The following is an 18,528-nucleotide window of genomic DNA, read 5'->3' as shown; positions in this document are numbered from 1 at the left end:
CTTAACTCGGAATCTTGTGGCTGTGTACGTGAAGAGTTCCCATTAAACTTCTGTAAGATTTGTGCATCAAAGTTGTGAACACTTTGCAAAACTCCAGCTATGGCCTGAAAATACTGAATGTGATAGGATATTAATACATTCTACAATAAGAATATTGTTTTTAAATATTGTACCAAGTGGGAACAAAACCAGCTTTGCTATTCTGCACTGTATTACTATCAAAGTATTCTCAGTTATTACTATGAATCTTCATGCTAGTCCCAAGTTTCTAATTCTTAACCAGTTTAGTTAAATAAGATGTAAAAATTTACCTCTTCTTCACAGTCCACTTACCACAAAAGCTCAGATCCACAAGAGCACGTTCAGAACTTATTCATCATGAAAATGAGATAAAGGATAGTAGACTTTCATTTGACTCATGCCAGTCAGCTAGAATCAACGTGCAAAGTCACCCACGTTCTCCCTTTAAGGTCATTTACAAGCACTTTGACAGCCACAGGTTATCACTCAGCTTAGCTTCTTAGCTGAATTCAAATCCAGTGAAAGCTGGAACTGGCCCCACAGCTTTGGGAATGAAATCACAAATCTAAGTGAACATAGCAACATTTGTTTCCACATTTGAACTTGAAAATGTATACAGTAAATTGCCAGGGTCTAGCTTTTCATGACATCTCTCTAAAGAAAACCATCAGGAGCTAAACTAAAACACTTTAAATGGAAAGCTTAGGATATAAAATGCTGACAAAACACACTAAAAGAAATACGATAGCCCAAATCGATTACAGGCAGCTCACAGAAAGGGGCAGGAGCCCACAGAGTAGGGCAGGGAATACCACAGGCAGGAGACCCGGCTGCATCACCTGGACCCTCTTATAATGTCAAGGATTCAACACCTTAAAGATACTCTCTGATACAAGCAAGTTGTAACTCCTGCTAGCAAACTGGATGTGTATGGAGCTCTTCCAGCTCCATACACAATTCAGCATTGCTTTGATTAAACTAACTGTGTTTGATCCTGACTCACATGTCACTCTTTGTAAACAGGACAATTATCTTCATTGCCTGTTTGGATTCATCTCAGGAAATGTCAGTACTTTGTGGGCATCAGTACTGCTTTATTGGTGCATTCAGATCATCAAAAGACAGTTATCAAAACTATAGAATTCAGCGATGTAAATGAGATACAACAGTGATGGTAACTATAAAAGTTGCACTTTTACTACGTGTGATGAATAGACTAGTTAGAAGTGAAACTTCTTCCTTGAAGATCAGGTCTTTTTTTGGAGTACAGATCTCAATCTTACAGCATTTTGCTTGAGAATTGTGTATGAACACATGAGAATCATGTCAGAGTGAGTGGCAACATCTGTGGGACGCAACAGGATTTAGTATCACAGCAGAAAAAAACAGTGAAGATGATGACAATAGGATTTCTGCTGGAATATTAAGCAATGAGGGAAGGAAGCAGGCTTGTTCATTATCAGTTCACTGTCAGACATGGCAAATACAAGATCAAAACACTGAGACTGCAGTAAGAGCGAACACACCAACTGGTATTTGTCAGTAATGCAAGATGAGAAAAAAAATGTTTTAACCTTTAGTGTGGCTGTCCTACCACCTACTAAATATAATTGCTATTGCAAGCTAGACTTCATCTAGCTAGAATTCATCTCTTAACCACCTTTGTCACTGCAACTATCAAACTGCAACATACATTATCACGGTGTAGGTATGCTTGCAAAAACACTCGATGAACAATGTTAAAATTCTGCATCATTTTACAAGATTTTTCCCTGTTAATTACAATTCAGGGAAAATTCCACTACAGAGAAGGTAAGATCTTCGAGGAATGACTTATGTGAGAAAATAAATAAGCAGCTCTTACCAAAGAACCTTGCTAAAACAGAAGTATTCATTTGAATAAACTTACTACTAGAAAGAAAAGGGTTCCTGTAATACAGCTAAGTCTCAGCGACGTTACAATATTCCATCCAACTGCCACACCTACATGGACACGGATGCTTCTGGCCCCGCTGCAGGAGGACGCCACATGCTGTAATTCCTCTTGGTGTTGGAATGCAACATTCTCAAATTCTCAGAGCCAAATTCTTTGTGTTTTTTTGACTAAGCTAGCTCCCTAAGCATATAAAAACAGAAAAAGATTAAATGATGTGTGCAACGTTAATTAAACTTTTAAATTAACTACATCCACAGTAAAGAAAATGAAGAATTAACTGAGATGTGTCAGATTTGTATAAATTTGTTTTAGTGAGCTGGGCACAGAAAGCCAAAGGATGCAAGCATACTTAATTCCTTCTAGATGTACAGAGTCTCATTTTTCCTGGTACATCTGGTTTCCATACAACACACAGTTTCCCACAAGTTTTTAAAAAGTTTACTTTATTGGTTACAGTTATATAAAATGTGTCATGATAGTTCCATCTAGCTGGGCATTAAGTGCTTGCTTGCAACACCACAGAGACTCTTTGCCACATCTGCAACTTACATGATGTAGGAGCTGGAGGAGAAATCTCTCTCTTCAGTTGCTTACCTGCACTTACAGTTATCTTCAGCAAGGCTACAACGTTCAAAAGCAATGACGACCCCACTTGTATGTCAAATTGTAATTTTTAATGTTTTCATTAGAATACTCTTTATAGCACTCTCCAAAAAAAAAAAAAAGAAAAAAAAAAAAAACAATATAACTAACAGCAAACTTTAATACAGGAACACGCTCCGAGATTAACAACCCCAAATGAAAACAAAATGAAATTAATGTAAAATGTAAATCACATATAGTACAATTGAAGTGTCCAAAACAATTTAAATAATTTTAAATATTTTATTTTTTAAACTTGCTACAAATGCTTTATACAATATTTCAACATAAAGTCCCCATAACAGAAATGTAACAAAATGGGAATGATAGTGAAAGTGAAAGTTAAAGTGGCACAAATTCACCAAACAAGTATTAAACTACAAATTTTAAGAGGTAGATTACTTTTTAAGTCAAGAACAAAAAATAAAAGGGGTGGCTGTATAATGAAACTAGTCATTTTCCATCAACTCAGTCATTAATCTTGAAAGCTATATAAACACGAGAAATGGTATTTCCATAAAAAGATGCTTAAGAACAACAGACCAATTTGTTGTTTTAAGTTATTAGATAGAGGTGTAAGACCTTTTAGAGTAATTATATATTTAACTTTCAAAATATACAGGTATGTAGCCCTGGTCTAGCCTTTTTATCAATAAAAAGATACACTGCATTCATTATATATAATATTTAGAAACTGGTATCGGTATTTCATTGCTATATAAAGTTTCATCTGCAAGTATAAATAGGAATTTGGAAAACTCACAGAACATCCAAATCAGGCTTTTTTCCCATTATATGCTGGTCATCTAAAACACTCAGAAAGTGGGGAGAAGGTGGGAAGAAAAGGAAATTCATCACACTAGGCTCCTCTCTACTGTTTAGAAGAAAGGTTTTAGCAGACTGTCTACATGACAGAAATGCTCAGAATGCAGCAACATTTGTTGTCCCTGAATCTGCACTGAATTACTGATAAAACAGGGAATCTCTGCTTTGCCAAGTTTACAAGTGACTGTCTATACCATTTGTGAAGGTACAGACAGAACGAGGATCTAAGCATTCAAGGGATGAAGATTTGGTTTAGTTTAATCCCACTTTCTTTTGATTTTATTTTGTTTTTGGTGTGTGTGTGTTGTTTTTTATTATTTTTGGTGTGGTGGTGGTGGTGTTTTGGTTCCATTTTGTTTTTAATAGTACCCTTCTCTTATCTGAATCATCGTGAAGCCCAGCCTGAGTGTCAGGCACAAAATAAGTCTATGCCTGACACCGAGTATTAGCAAGAAGCCTGCAGGCAATTTATGATTGTGAGTCAGCTTCAGCTGGTTTCGCAAGCTTGGTGGACTTCACATCCATTGCCGTAGTGCTTATCCTAAGTTGAGCATGCAACAGCTCTACCATGTCATTAAGGGTTTTTTTGTTTTGTTTTGCTTTGTTTTACAGGAGATTCCTAGAAAATAAAAAACAAAAACTGAAGATAAATGACAACACAAATTATTTGTGAATGGAGTATGTTTACACAGAAAAACGGAAAGGTGAAAAACAAACTGGGAGACAATTACTACATGAAACAACAACCCTGAATGAATGCGAAGAATTTAGATTTCCTGGGGGCAAATATTAAAAAAAAATAATCAATGTCTACACAGAGTAGAATTGAAGCTTATGCTGACATTAAATAGTGTATGAAGATTAAAAAAACTCTTTGTACTTGATATAGAAAAAATAAAGGTGATGAGGTCATGAGGCGATCCAGATTGATGAGCATTATTTCAGAAACAAAAGGAAGAATTCTTCTAGCATAAATATTTGTTAAACCATTAAAGACTGCAAGCTGCCCAAGTAAACTAACAGTATTTGAGACAGTCAAGGAAATGTTACCCCTAGGTAAATCATTATTTACCCTGAATGCTATTAAACAGTTCCCATATGCAGAGATTTCCAAGCACTTGATTATTTTGCTTAAAGGTCAGATGATCAGTTTGCATGGAAAGATGTGTCAGTCTGGCCTCAAATTCCACTGATCTGCTCTGGCATCATGTAAAAGACAGCTTCATGCGTAATGCTAAGGAAGGAGCTGAGCAGAATTAAGTAACATGAAGATGATCATGGCCCAAGAGAACAGGCCTGCTCAATGGTTCCTGTACTTTAAGGGAATATTCAATACCGTTAGTCTCCAAATTCCAGGAAGAATTTTTTTTTCCTTCACCGTGTCCTACCTTGGATATTAACTAAGTCAAATTCCCTTCTTTGAAATAATTCTGTTACGTTGTAGATTGACTTTATAGGAAGTATTTCCTCAAAATTATCAGGTAAGGTCTTCACCGTAAGACACACAAGCTGCGAATAGTTTGGATTTTGACGCTTCCTGACAAATTCCACTCGTGGACACTTGTGAAAGAGGCTGCCACTTCCACCCCCCTCTCCACTATCAATTGCTTTGGTTAAAAATCCTACCTTTAGCCATAAACCTGGCGTTAATCACAGCAGAGACTGCAATTAGCAAAAATAAAAGAACCCTTAATTACCACTTTTTGTGGAAGTCACCCAGCAAATCAGACACCTATTTCAAGAATAGCAGGGCAGGAGCCTGCTAACAGAAATTTCAAAGAGTTTGCAAAATATACTACTGACTACTTAGAAGACTACATGAAGACTTTAAATGGGACTCAGGCACGTGGATTAAGCTTTTATTTTTTTTTATTTAAGTATTATCCTTTCTTGTGATTAAAATGCTTCTTCTGAAAATGAAATAGAGCTTTAGTAATATCTTTTTTATACTGAAACATAAGAGCATGATACTTTTAACAAAAATTTACACATTCATGTAACTTTTCTTACACATCTATTTCCCTTATATTACGTATTTAGAGATCTGACTCAATTAGTATGCACATACAATTTTTGAAGTATTTTTTTTTAATATATGATATGCAGAGAATACTTTTTATTAAAAACCAACATTCCAAATTATTTTAATGAAAGGGTAAAAATGCCGTCATGATTTTTAGCTTAATGAACCACCATAAACCAAATCTAGAACGATTTTAGGCCACCGTATGCTGGATAGCAAATACATGGTCATTGCCTCCAATAACTTTAACGAGTTTAGGTTTATTTGCACTCAGGTGGTGAGATTTTTTCCCAGCGTTTTCAATTCCATTTATAATTAAACATTCTCTATACAAATTATGCATTATTTCATGACAATGTGACAAAATGCACCAAGTATGTACATCATACCTCAGCATGACTGAGCTGCTAACCATGGTTTAGGAAATGCAATCTTCTTTTGCTTTAAATATGAGAAACTCAAAAAAAAAAAAAAAAACAAACCAAGAAAATCAGCAAAACAGCAAGCACCGTGTTCCTGTTTTGTCTGAACTTCAAATTAAAAGCTTACCTGAAATCTTTTAATTCTTGCTTTGTACTGCTTTCATCTCTTTTGTTTTCTGCTGCCTCTGCGTTTGCCGCCTGCTGTAAGCTTCGTGTAATAGGTCCTCCGATCCTCTCTCTAGATTTTACAGAGAATCTGTCTGCCTTTTTCTTACTCGCCACAGCAGACTTACTGGACAAAACAGCTTTATTATTCCTTTGTATTCTGACGTGCAATTTCCGGGTCGCTTTGCTTGAGATTCCAGAGGAACTGTTCTTAGCTACCACTTTAGTTTTTTTCCCGTCAACATGAGTCATTTTGGACACTCGTACAGGACTAGAGTTCCTCAGCGATGAAGATGAATTTGGCTTTTTAGATCGCATGGAAGGTACAAATTTAACATTTTGTTTTGATTTGAAGGACGCAGAGGGCAGCTGGATTTGAGCAGGTCCTGAGGTTCGTGCTCTTGTCTTGCCCAAGTGAGGCTGCATACCTTGCATTTTGATCTCGGCATCTGCTGTTCGCCTACGCTGGTTGCTGCCTTTTTCATTGCTTGCAGGTAACGAAGAGCTTGCACTTTTTTTTGATGAATTTTTTTTAGAGGATGGGGAGATGGGTTTCTTGGGACAGCTATATGATGCGTGTTTGTTCAAACTTCCAATATAAGTAAACTCTCGATTACAGTAGGGGCAGATATGGGAGTCTGACTCGGATGGATTATTTTTCAAGTCTGCCTTCTGCTGGGCAGATTTCTTTTTTTGCAGAATAGCTTTCTGGACAAGCTGGTTTTTCTTTTTCAATGCACTTATTTTTAGTTTATTTGAGGACATTTTGCTAATCTCAACATTGAAATTCAGTCTTTTAGGCTGACCCATTCGTCTGAAAGCATTCTTTCCAGGGCCAGCTATAACAACCATACCATTCTTAGGCTGCACTGTCTGTTTCAGCGGTACTGGATTTTTTTTAGGTGTGTATCTCTTTTTATCACTCGCAGATGCACAAGCCAGTATGTGTTTGTGTAACTCAGGCATGTTATCAACGCTTTTCCCACATTTTGTGCATCGGATGGCAGTAGTAAAAGTCTGTGGAATATTGTGGGTAGTGAAGTTTGTTGCAGTAACTCCGATACCCATAGGATTACGATGGTGATACTGAAATGGAGGTGGTTTAAAGCTTGGGTAGTGTTGATTGAGGCCCATGCGAACATCTGGATCTTTAGATTTTACCCCAGAAGCCATTATTTTTATAGTAGTATAAAGTTCTTCAGAGGAATCATTTAGATCTTCGTCATCTTCCTCTTTAGAAAGTTCTAAAGAGTCTTCCGACAGGTTCTGCATGTGCTCTATGTTGACCTTACTGGGGTCAGTAAAATTCTGGGGTCTCAAAGTCCCACTTTCAAACTCATGATGCGTGCACTCTTTGTCTGGATGGAGATCTCGCTGATGCTGCTGCAAATTGCACAAAAAAGCAAATTCCTTTTTACAGACCGAGCAAACAAAGATATTTCCCACTCCATGAAGCAGAAAGCGATGTTCTGACAAGTCTGTTTTATCCCTAAAAAGCTGTACACAGAATTCACATTTGAAGGGCCACTCTTCAGCATGAACAGATAAATGTTTAGTTAGGTCTTTAATAGAAAGAAAAGGTGATTCACAGACATTGCACACAAAGCTTTTATTGAATGTTTCCTGCACTACTCCTGATTCACCTGAAGTATGAGGGTCTTCTCTTGCTTTCTGCTCATTTTCAGTTTCTTCCTGTTTTATTATTGGAAGAGTATTTTCAAGATTATCAGCAGAGGAAACAACAGAAGAAACTACTGAAAGAGGAGGAGGAGATGGAGATGATGAAGAGGAAGAGGAGGAGAAGGAGGAGGACGAAGAGGATGAAGAAGAGGAAGAGAGAGTAGGAGGACCGGGTGAAGCAGCAGAAATAAGAGGTTCAACGGAAGGAACAGGGGATGGAGAAGGAGAAACAGTAGGTGAAAGAACAGGTAAAGGGGACTGGGTAGTAGTGTTAGAAAGTGGTGAGGGACAAGAAGAAGTGTTAGTGGCACTGGCAGAGACATCTGGAATTGATAATGGCATCGTTGGAAGAAGGGGAGGAGGCGACGTAGCAACTGTTAACACAGGTGGGCAGGGTGCTGGAGAAGGAGGATTGGTGGGTGTTAACAAAGGTGGCAACTGGCACATGGAAGGTACAGCAGATGTCTGTGGCACGGGGGAAACAGAGGAACTAAGGGGCTGAGTGTCAACAGAAGACGATGCAGATAGACTGGGGTCCGTGTCAGGTTCTGGTTGAGACTCCAGAGATTTGCTTGGGCTCGGGCTTCTGTTCACACTGGGTGCGCTGTCTGAGGCCGCATCCATTCCATTATACTCGTTCAGCAGAACCTTCTGTAACATGCAAGTAGTTGGCTTCTTCTTTTTAACACCGCTACAGGTTGGCTGTATGGAGTTTTCTTTATATTCCCTAATTTCAGCATCACTGCAAGGCTTCTTATGCACGCTTAAATCTAATACAGATTCCCAAGGAACTTGATTCTTATTTTTGACATCAGACCGTTGCTTTACGCCACTGGACAAATCCAGTGGCTGCTGGTTGCAGACATTGCCAAAAGTTGGAGCTGCTGTCCAGTCTTTTGATAGTTTATAGTCTTCAAAGCAAAGAGGGCTCATAGTCTCTCTTTCTTCCCTTCCAGTCAAGCTCCAAGCAGGTGAGTTGCTGTGGCTTTCTAACTTTGGCATTTTTGAGCTTCGAAGATTATCATTCCACACAGTTTTTCCCTCACCTGACTTGACAAAGTCTCGAAGTACTGGACTATGTTGTGGAGAACTAGGAGGAGAGCTGGTCCTTCTTTTAAATCTACTGGATACTGGAGGCAAAATAGGTGATGATGTAACAGAAGGTCCTAGTTTAGGGATTTCACTTGACGGAGTTACCTTCTTATTGTCCTGTGTCTGAAGAAGCTGTTTTAATTTTGATGACAAATACACGCTTTTTTCTTTATGAAAAGGCAAGCTCTCTGTTGAAATGCTAAGAGGAAGATTTAAAGAACTAGTAGGAGTTATAGGCTCTGGGTCTGTTTCGGTTTTTATTTTTGGTACAAGAGGAGGGCTGGCAGTTCTCCTCTTTTTGGATTCATTGCTCCCGCTGCTAGAGGGCTCTTTAGGAGGTTCATTCACATGCGTTTGTGTAACCTTTAAATTCGAGGAAATTTCCACTGTGACTGGACTGATTATACAATTTAGTCCATACAAGTCTGCAGAGTTGGACTCCATCTGAATCACATCACAATTGCTAGTACTGCTGTTGGACTGAATTTTACCATCAATGTAATAATTTAAGTTTTCAGAGATATTGCTGGAAATATCCATAATATAGACATCATCTACTTCACCTTCCTCTTCTATTTCTGTACTCGCTATATATACACTCTGGACTGGTGGGGTCTGCTCAGTTTGAAGTGGTGGCTCTTCAGGATAGAATCCTTTTCTTCTGACACCTTTGGGAATAAGGTGACGCTCATGAACTCTACGTTGATGCCTCCGCATGTTGGTGTGAGTTCCAAAAACCTTTTTGCAATATTTGCATGGATGCAATTCTTTGGGCTCCTTGTTTTCCTCAGCAAAAGTGGAGTTTGACATTTCTTGGGAGGCTTTCTCAGAATCCAAGACTACAGTCTCTTGCACAAGACTGGAAACGTTCAAGTCATCTTTAAGACCGTCGTCCACAATTACTTGGTTATCAGCAACATTATCTAAGTGTTGCGATGATGTTAGGGTTAAGAACGGTTTCCTTTTCGGCCCTGCCTCGTGGCGCCGTTCATGTCTTCGTCTGTTAATCTGAGTACCAAAGGCTTTCCCACAATACCGACACTTGAAAGCATGGTTAACAGTAGATATATGAATGTGCATGTGGCGTTCAAGTCCTTGCTTTGTTGTAAACTTCCTCTCACAATGCTGACAGGGAAACATGAACGTTTCCTGAACATCCCCATTTGATTCACCTCTTGCTTTTGGAATTTTCACAACAAGTTTCTTTGGAGAGCTTTCTGGAGATTCCTCTGATGTACTCTTTTGCTCTTCCATAGAATCTAACTTTTCTTCACATATCAAAGGCATTTCAGCATTTTCCTTAAGCATATTGGTATCTTCTATCTCCTCTTCATCTTCCTCCTCATCCTCATCCTCCTCCTCCTCTTCATCATCATCTAAATCATCTGATCCACAGTTTATTGCTTCTCCTTGTTTGTCTTCAGTCACCATTTGTGGTTCACTGGTAGGACTGGGGATTATCAGCTTTGGAAGTACATCTTGGTTTACCATTTCCTGAATTACAGCTGTTTGTTCCAGAGACAGTACAGCAGAAACAGAAGGCTTTTCATCTTCTTCTTTATGACCTGATACACAAAGTAGGAAAAGAAAAGCACAAGCCACTTTTACTAAATATTTTGAAGTATTCTGCACCTTTCTTCTACCTTGTCCTCTAACACAAGATAGTCAACACTTTATGATCCACACAATACCTCTCTATTTCTCACTGCTGTGATACAGTCCCAAACAGTCTTGTGGCTTTTTTTTTTTTAAATTGGTTGGAAACAGAAGTGCTGAGGTACTAATAGGCCAACTCCTGTTCTTACCCCTGCCATCAGAACGGTTCCAAAGAGCATTTATCAATACAGTGATAGGCACTTTATATGTATAAATATATGAAAACTCATAAGAACTCTCACCCTCTTTAGAATCCCTCATATCTGCAGAAGAATCCAAGTCAGCCTTTTTCTGCTTCGTATCTGTTGCCTTCTTTCCCTTGTTTTTACCTTCCTGAGTCTTTTTCTTTCCTGGGAAGAAAAACAACATTTATTATTTCTGTTCAGCAATCTTTATTTTTCATATCTGAGTGGAAAAATAAGACACCCAGCTTTGGAATATAACATACTTCTGTAGAAACACTTTCTCAGAAATACAAATGACAGATCGGTAAGGAAGGACTCAAGTCAGAGAATAGCGCCTCTTACAGGTAGAGAGTGTAAAGGCCAAAGCATAGAACAAAGAATGCAAGAAAAGGTAACTTACAAGAAATGACACATCAATCAATACATTTAATTTTGATGTCTGCTCTGTGAATATATATTGACAAAGCAGTAAGTCTTTAGGGCCTAGAAGAAATTAGAAGTACAGATAATCATGAGTTTCAAAAAAAAGCTAGGACTGAAATACTTTGCTCCCTTACAAAGCAAAAAGACTCTAACGGAAATGTATTGTCCACAGAGTTAGCCAGCCCACATCACAGCTATTCACTACCTTCAAATCAGTTAAAATACTGTACTTCATACAAGTCTATGGAAAAATGTGAAATTTCTTCAGGTAATACTAATCCCTAGTGTTAATTGGAAAACCTTATCATGCAGGAGCTCAAAGAGACTTCTATATTAGCGTGACCATTCTGAACAATGCTGTGGTTATAATAAATCAATGAAGTTTAAACACCATGGGAAGACTAAAAGCAGTATCATGTTGACCAACATGGAAAAGCAGCAAAACCAAATTAGACGGAACTGGGTAACAGTAAACTATAAAGGTGTATCATCATATCCACTGACACAAACAGGTTTGCTAACACTTTCTGTTAGCAAAATTAAGCAGCACCTAAGAATTGCACTAGATAATGAACACAACAAAGATTAGGGCAAAATGGTATATTACACAAAGACCTAATCAGTGATGAAAGATGTAAAGGCATTCAAAACTTCAATAACCAATGCACCAAAGTTATAATGCTACTTTTTTGCCCTGGCTCCTAAAGATGCAGTCCTGTAACATTTGGAACTGATGGCAAGGATTGTTAATAACAAAAGAAACTTTAAGATATTCTAACTCAATTCATTGCAACCTTATTTCTCCACGCAGAACTTATTTTACATATAACCACATAGTTGAAACACCACTCATCTGAAACTTCACACTTCCACACCCACCTCTTAGGAACGAGAATTCTCCAGAAGCTGCAATCCAAATTTCTCCTTTGCTCCCTCTAACGCACAAACCACTACTCTAACACACCGACCCTTCTTCTCTAGTTAGAAGTGTGAATCATAGCCCTAAATCCGTCTCTTATTTAAAAGCACATTCTTCTAACTCATAATCCTGTCAATAAGTCCCTCCTTTTTTTCCTTGAAATATTTTTCAAGTTCTTGGCCTATGATGTGAAATACCTTTAAAAAAAACGTTCCTCTCTATTCAAACTCAAATTTTTGCAGTATGCACCCTCTCATATAGAACAGATTGAAGACAGGTCAACTTTAAAATGCTTGCTTTTATTTGAACATTCCACACCATCCAAATAATTACCTGTATTTCCTCTCAAGGAGATCAGGTTTCACAGCTGCTCCCCAAATTCCACAGGGTTTTTCAGCTTCATACATGTAATTATCCTTCCTTTTCCCTCCCTTTATCCAATTTAAAAGTTTCCAGTCTGAGAAACTGACAGTATGGTCACAAAGAAGGCACCTTTGTCATCTTTGGAAAAAAACATGCACTCTTCCTGAACTGGACGAGCAATTATCCTATAATATCCTCAAATATCCTAACAGTCTGTGTTAAAACCACGGGCAGTGAGCAAACTCTGGTTTACCTGGCAATACAGCAAAAGGCTTCAATACCAAACTCTTCTGAGTTGTCAATAGTGTTCACAGAGGCACAAGGAGTTTAAGCACGGTCTTTCTCTGACAGGTTACTGAAAGTCCAGTTTGACAGACTTCAGCACTACCAGCACCCTTCCTGTTTGCAATAACTAGTACCAAGATCTAAGTAAGAATTTCAAATAAGTTTCCAGAAATATCTGCCAAGCCATCCAGCCCTGCTCTTGAACTGTACAGTAACACAAACCAACAAATATTCTATTGCTAGGTAAAAGATCTAAGTATGAAGATTCAGCACATTCCTAGGGAGTCAAAATTGCATCGCAATACACCTTAGGAGCCACGCAGCAGAACATGGATTTAGTTGTTAGAACCCTCTAAGAACTTTTTTTTGCAGACCGCTTATCAGCTGAAGATTAACATCAGTAATTTTGACTTCACTGACAGAACTCTAGATGCATCTCTCACCTGCATAGGTGAGGATGGAAACAAGAAGGAAAAGACTCACCTATGCCAAACTTGGCCACAGTTAGACACAAAGTTCTACAAGGTGGTGCAGCACTGGATGATACTTCGCGGATGAAGTCACTGGGCAATTCTACATTTAATTCTACAGCAGCACTGAATTTCAGCGTAATGATAGGTTACTCTAAGCATTCAAACCGAGACCCGCTTCCTTCTCACAGCAAGGTTAGAAATGAAGTGAGCTCTTTCAAGTAAGATATGTAAAAGCAACAACAAAAATCACTCAAGCACTAAGGCAAACACGGGTTTTCCAAAGTGCTGTCCATCTACAGAATATAAAATTTATGCACTTCAAATCCAATGATAATCTGGGACGTCGCTAGCACGATTTGTAACCAAATTGAGTTATTTAGGTGACACACTCTTGACACGCTCTTAAGGAAAAAAAAGTAAGCAACCTGCTCACCAATACATCGGAAATTTTGGAAGTTACTGCCCTTTAAGCATAAACGCATTTGAGAAGTTTTATCTAGCACCTCCTTGCCCTTACTCAGAATAGCAAGCTAAACTGCTTGCATACATGTGTAATTTTAGATGTGCCAGTTCAGTTTGACACAGAGGGATACCAAGTGATTTTTGATATTTTCCTTTTAGCAGCTTTTGCTGGTTCATTTTTAGGTTGCAGTTTTCTTTATAAAGACTAAAAAAAGATGTCCACTATACTGAAGCATGGCAAAGACTGTCCAAGACGCATCCATCTCATGGTCCTGAACCTAACAATAATCCATTGCAGATGCTCAGGAAGGGCATTTAAGAACAGAGGAACAGCAAAGTGATGCTTCCTTGGTATACTCTCCCAGCTTTCACCTCTCTAGAGCTCAGGAATTTTTGAAGACCAGCTAGCTTTTGACAGGCTTTCCATCATGAGTTCTCAAAGTGCTTTTTAAATTCACGTGAACCTGAAAGATTTGTACCATTCCCTTCCTGCATAGTCCCAATGAAAAACACTATCTGCAACTCTGATAATACAAAGGGAAGGAAGTACCCAAGGTCTGTCCCACAATTTTCTTACAGCTTCAGATGTCAATAACTAAAAGAAGCCTGCAGGAGGGGCACAGAACCTGGTGGAAGCCTGAGCATAAGTACACACGTGCACTTACCATCAGGTTCCTGAAGGGTCCTACATGGCTGCTACTGCCAGCTGGATCCTCCACTTGGTCTAAACAAGAAAGATACAGGAATGAAACACAGGGAAAGTGAAATGGAAACAATGACAAAAGAATAAATGAAGGGCAGAACTTAATATACGTGTATGTGCATTACAAGAATTGCAAAAGAAAGATGCAAAGGAAACTGAATGAAAGAAACAGATGGAAAAACAGCTACCTGCCTACAGTGACAAAGATCAAAAGAAGAATGCAGGAATTTGTCTTGCCACTTAGTTTTTAAATATGGTTCCTTCTCCCCAGGTCACCAAGAGCATTACCTGCCTTTACACCCTTACAGCACCCGCACAACGTCTAGTTTGAACACTGGAACAGGCACAGGAGATCTCATGCTACTGCCTCCGTCCAGATAACGGGCCTATACCAATCACGTGGTGCTCCTTATCTCAGGGGAGTTCAGAGGACAGCAATTTAAAGAAGAGCAGTAATCTTCATTTGCCCATAATTCTAATTGATCAGACCAAGACATCTCAAAACAACCCACAGCACCTGCGCTTGTATTTTTGCTGTTCACCAAAATACAAACGGGACTGTACAACAACCGAGCGACTGCTGCTCAGACAGAATAAGCACGCTCAGATGCCAGGAGGGAAAAATTAAACACTGTCTTTCCATATACATGGAGCTGCATCCTATCATTAAGTATTGCCAAACTGTACAAGATGCTATTATCTTTAATAAGCTTTAAGTGCGGCACCAAACACGTTCACAGCTAACACCATAAAAAAGGAAGGGGAATCTTGCATCTGATCACCAACACAGTTTTTGATCACTTACAAGAAATATGAAAGGCGACAAATTTGCACGTGTCACGCTGGCAGCGATTGCCACACAGTTTCATGATGTGAATTCCAATATACCAGCATAAATGTGCTAGCTAATCCTTTGGGGACTGGTTCAGATTAGCGACAGCTTGCACCCGTCTCATTCGGTAGTTACTGCTATTCTGTAAATCAACTTTTGATTTTTTTCCTCCTATTTAAAGTATCAAGTATTCTGGCATTGGAGAACATGAAATAAAGATGAAGCATACACACAAGCTTAACAGTCCTTACAGAAAATTCAGCAGAAACCACAGCTGTGTAACCACTTCCGCGTTATTCTGATTAATGACTTCCAAGATGCTGATGCAACTTGATTTTTAATTGGGGAAAGTGGCGCACCAGAATTCCTCTATTCCTATATCCAGAATGCTGGGAGACAGACATGTCATGCTTTTCAAGGGGAATTACTTCAACTCCCAGGCATCTGTAAAATCTGACTAGTTGTTTGTTCTGGAAGACAGGCTAGCAAAAATGAATGTCTTTTACACACACAAAAGTCATATTCAAAATGACAGCAGAAAATGGCACACATGCATTTATTTGACCATCTCGTAACATACAGTAACCAAACCATTTCTGAATTGGTGTCTGAAGTTCTAAATAACTTGGTCCAGGTGAGGTTATTCCACTAAGTCATTTGAACTCTTGGAGTAAGAAGAAGAGAAAGGGAAAATAGCAGGGATCAGTTACAGAGCAAGGCAGTATTAGGCCAGGAAAAGAAAAGATGTCAACCTTGAAAGAAAGAACCTCAACACTTCTGCTTTATTAAGGTCAGGTTACTTAGATGTTATGACATTAACTTCCATTCTCTCTCATGTGCCATTACTGTTAACACAACAATAAACCACAGTTCCTTTTTGAAACCTGACTAGAGCAAGTGTAGCTGAACAGCTCTGAAGAGAGCTTCTGAACACGCACCGAACTGCCTGCAGAGAGAACATCTTCCGAACTCAAAAGCTTCCAACTTGAAATGACACAAAACAGGGAGCCACCAGCAAGCTTTGGGGAAAATGCTCTTGCACTGGGGCAAGAGCAATTACTACAGAAGCCAAGAGAATGCAGAGGCCGACAGACACCTCCCAAGTCCCACGGCTCCGATATTCAAACGCTGCCATACAGCAGCTTTGGTGGTAGATTCTTGCTGTACTGAATTAGTATGAGTCATAACAGAAAAAAGTATTTTCATTTTTTATGGTAAGATGTGCTATACCAGGAGCATTTTCTGGTTTGGCTATAGAGACGCATCCTGCTGCTTTGGTGCACGCACACATAAAATCCATTTCAGCATCCCCTAACAAAATTCATACCCTAGGCAGGAAGGTACCCACCTCTTGAGTCAAAAATACAGACTAAAGTCTCACAATATCAACTGGGTTTTCCATTAACAATACCAAATCTTTCTAAAATCGAGTATTTAAAAAAAAGTCAGAAGGATGCAAAAGCAGCACATTTTTGTTCATATCCAAGCAATTCTAAGGGAGAGACTCAAGACATAAAAGGCACAGCTTAATTTCTGAAACAGAAGCACCTGAAGTGGACATCAATTCATTCTGAATGGCTACGCAGACAGTACCATTAAGAAGCCTATTGCAACAGTGCTGGCAAGTATCTATGAAAATATGCAAAAAAGTCACATTTAGATGTCACAATGACCCCATTTTTCTTGATTTATTATTAATAATTAGTGGGCTTTTCTTGGCAATACCATTATAAAATTATCAGACTAGTTTGTGTGGACATTATTTTACGTACTGTTAAACAAATGAAACCCTGTGAAACAGCTGATGTCTATTTCACTGCATAAAAATTACCATCGCAAGGTGCAATTTTAACTTCTGACCCCTGAGAATCAAGAGAATGGAGAGCTCCAAGACCTTACTTCTGTGTTGTCAGTCTGCCCAAACCTAACATATCCGATTATTTCAGAAGAGGGATAACACACAGAACTATATATACAGAAAATATTTGGAAAAATCTTAAAGAAGGTCTATCCCTGCAGCCCCAGGCCTGTACTACAGAAGCAGATGCTCAGCCTCGTGCCCAGCACAACCTGCCACTGCTTGCAGGACAAAGACTCAGCAGGGCACTGTGCTCCGACTGCCTGTGATCTCCCTGCAATGCAATGCTGGGGGTTGACAACTCACAGAAACACTCGGCTTCATTCAGCTCTTCACATCCCTTCGGTACAGGCTGGGAGGAGAGGCAAGTGGGGCACGCAGAGGTCTGTGCAGCAACAGGCTCCCCCAAAGGATGCTGAGGGTCTCCAGGAAGGAGCTCAGCTGGCTTTCAAAAGCAGAAGGTATAGAAACAAGGGCTCTGAAGACAAACTGCATGCCCCATTGTTTTAGTCATTTTTGCTCTAATTTGGAACTCAACGACCAGTCTGAAGACCACAAACAGCAGCAATAAATGGATGCTTTGCATCAAGAATAAAAGCACGGTCAGGAAGCAAGGGTTCTTCCATGCTTTTTTCCCACCACAAGTTGCATCTCATCTTCCTTGAAAACACACATACGAGTTTAGGAGGTAGCAGTGGGAGAGCGACAGCACAAGCATGGAAGACAAAACTTACAGTAACTGCTACAAACAAGCTGCCTCACTGAAACCACCACCATCATTAACAAAATGACCTTGTCCTATGAAATTAACATATTACTACGCATAAACCATCACTTCACATGCACACAGAGGAGCATTTTAATCACTGCATCATCCAACTAGATAGTATTACCATAACACTATCACCTTGGGAAGATATTTCGATATAGCTGAATACAGATGCTTGTGCATGTAACTGTATTTCTGTATTAAAATGTTTGTACCATGCACTAAATATCCACTTTGCAGAAAAGAAATGGAACAATGCATTCACAAAGGCCACTAGCACATTCGCTTAATGGATAAACTTGTTGCCATGGAAAGCTTAAGAAAATTCTGAGCTGGGGCTATTTAAAACACCAATTTCAGCAAATGCTTGGCCACGTCTTCATGTTAACGAACACTTAAGATCATTAAGATTAATTAACACTTAAGATCAAGTTACTGTATCTCACCACAAACTTCCTCAATTATAATCATCAGTAGCAGACAAATGTTAGCACAGTAAGTATACCACGTCAACATAAAAGACACAAAATGACTTAAAAGAAGCAAGGAGGCAATGTTGTCACTACATAAAATTCTTCATAAACTCAGAAAAGCTTAGCTGAAGCTATTCACAACACTCAGGTAAGTAGATAAATGCATTTAGTCTGCAGAGTCCTACGAGGAGAAAGTCCATCTCAAACGTACGGTATTATTATACCACTCCACAGAAATTGAAACAGGAATTGCCTACAGTCTTCCTCACATACTTCACATTTCGTGAATCGAATCGTGTACCATTACCCCTGTAATAGAAA

At 39.0% G+C, this 18,528-nt stretch overlaps 1 protein-coding gene across 8 annotated transcripts in view; it reads right to left on the bottom strand.

The window, feature by feature from the left end:
- PRDM2 (PR/SET domain 2) overlaps positions 1-18,528 on the bottom strand; it is a 69,640-nt gene that overhangs the window by 11,964 nt on the left and 39,148 nt on the right. For 5 of the 8 annotated variants that reach the window (XR_004755682.1, XM_035344562.1, XM_035344560.1 and 2 more), the window contains 2 exons: positions 10,705-10,812; positions 5,997-10,371 (listed from right to left, as the gene is read on the bottom strand). Coding sequence is in view for 7 of the 8 variants with exons in the window: in XM_035344562.1 (XP_035200453.1) it covers positions 5,997-10,371; positions 10,705-10,812 (4,483 nt within the window). In the remaining variant the exon portion in view is untranslated. Of the gene's footprint in view, positions 1-2,828; positions 5,883-5,996; positions 10,372-10,704; positions 10,813-14,237; positions 14,297-18,528 lie in introns of those variants that run through there. The other 3 variants (XM_035344563.1, XM_035344559.1, XM_035344558.1) reach the window with 3 other exon arrangements.

The sequence above is a fragment of the Oxyura jamaicensis genome, chromosome 21, assembly GCF_011077185.1.
Source record: "Oxyura jamaicensis isolate SHBP4307 breed ruddy duck chromosome 21, BPBGC_Ojam_1.0, whole genome shotgun sequence".
Lineage (NCBI taxonomy): Eukaryota > Metazoa > Chordata > Aves > Anseriformes > Anatidae > Oxyura > Oxyura jamaicensis.
This window is presented reverse-complemented; position numbering and strand designations above follow the sequence as displayed.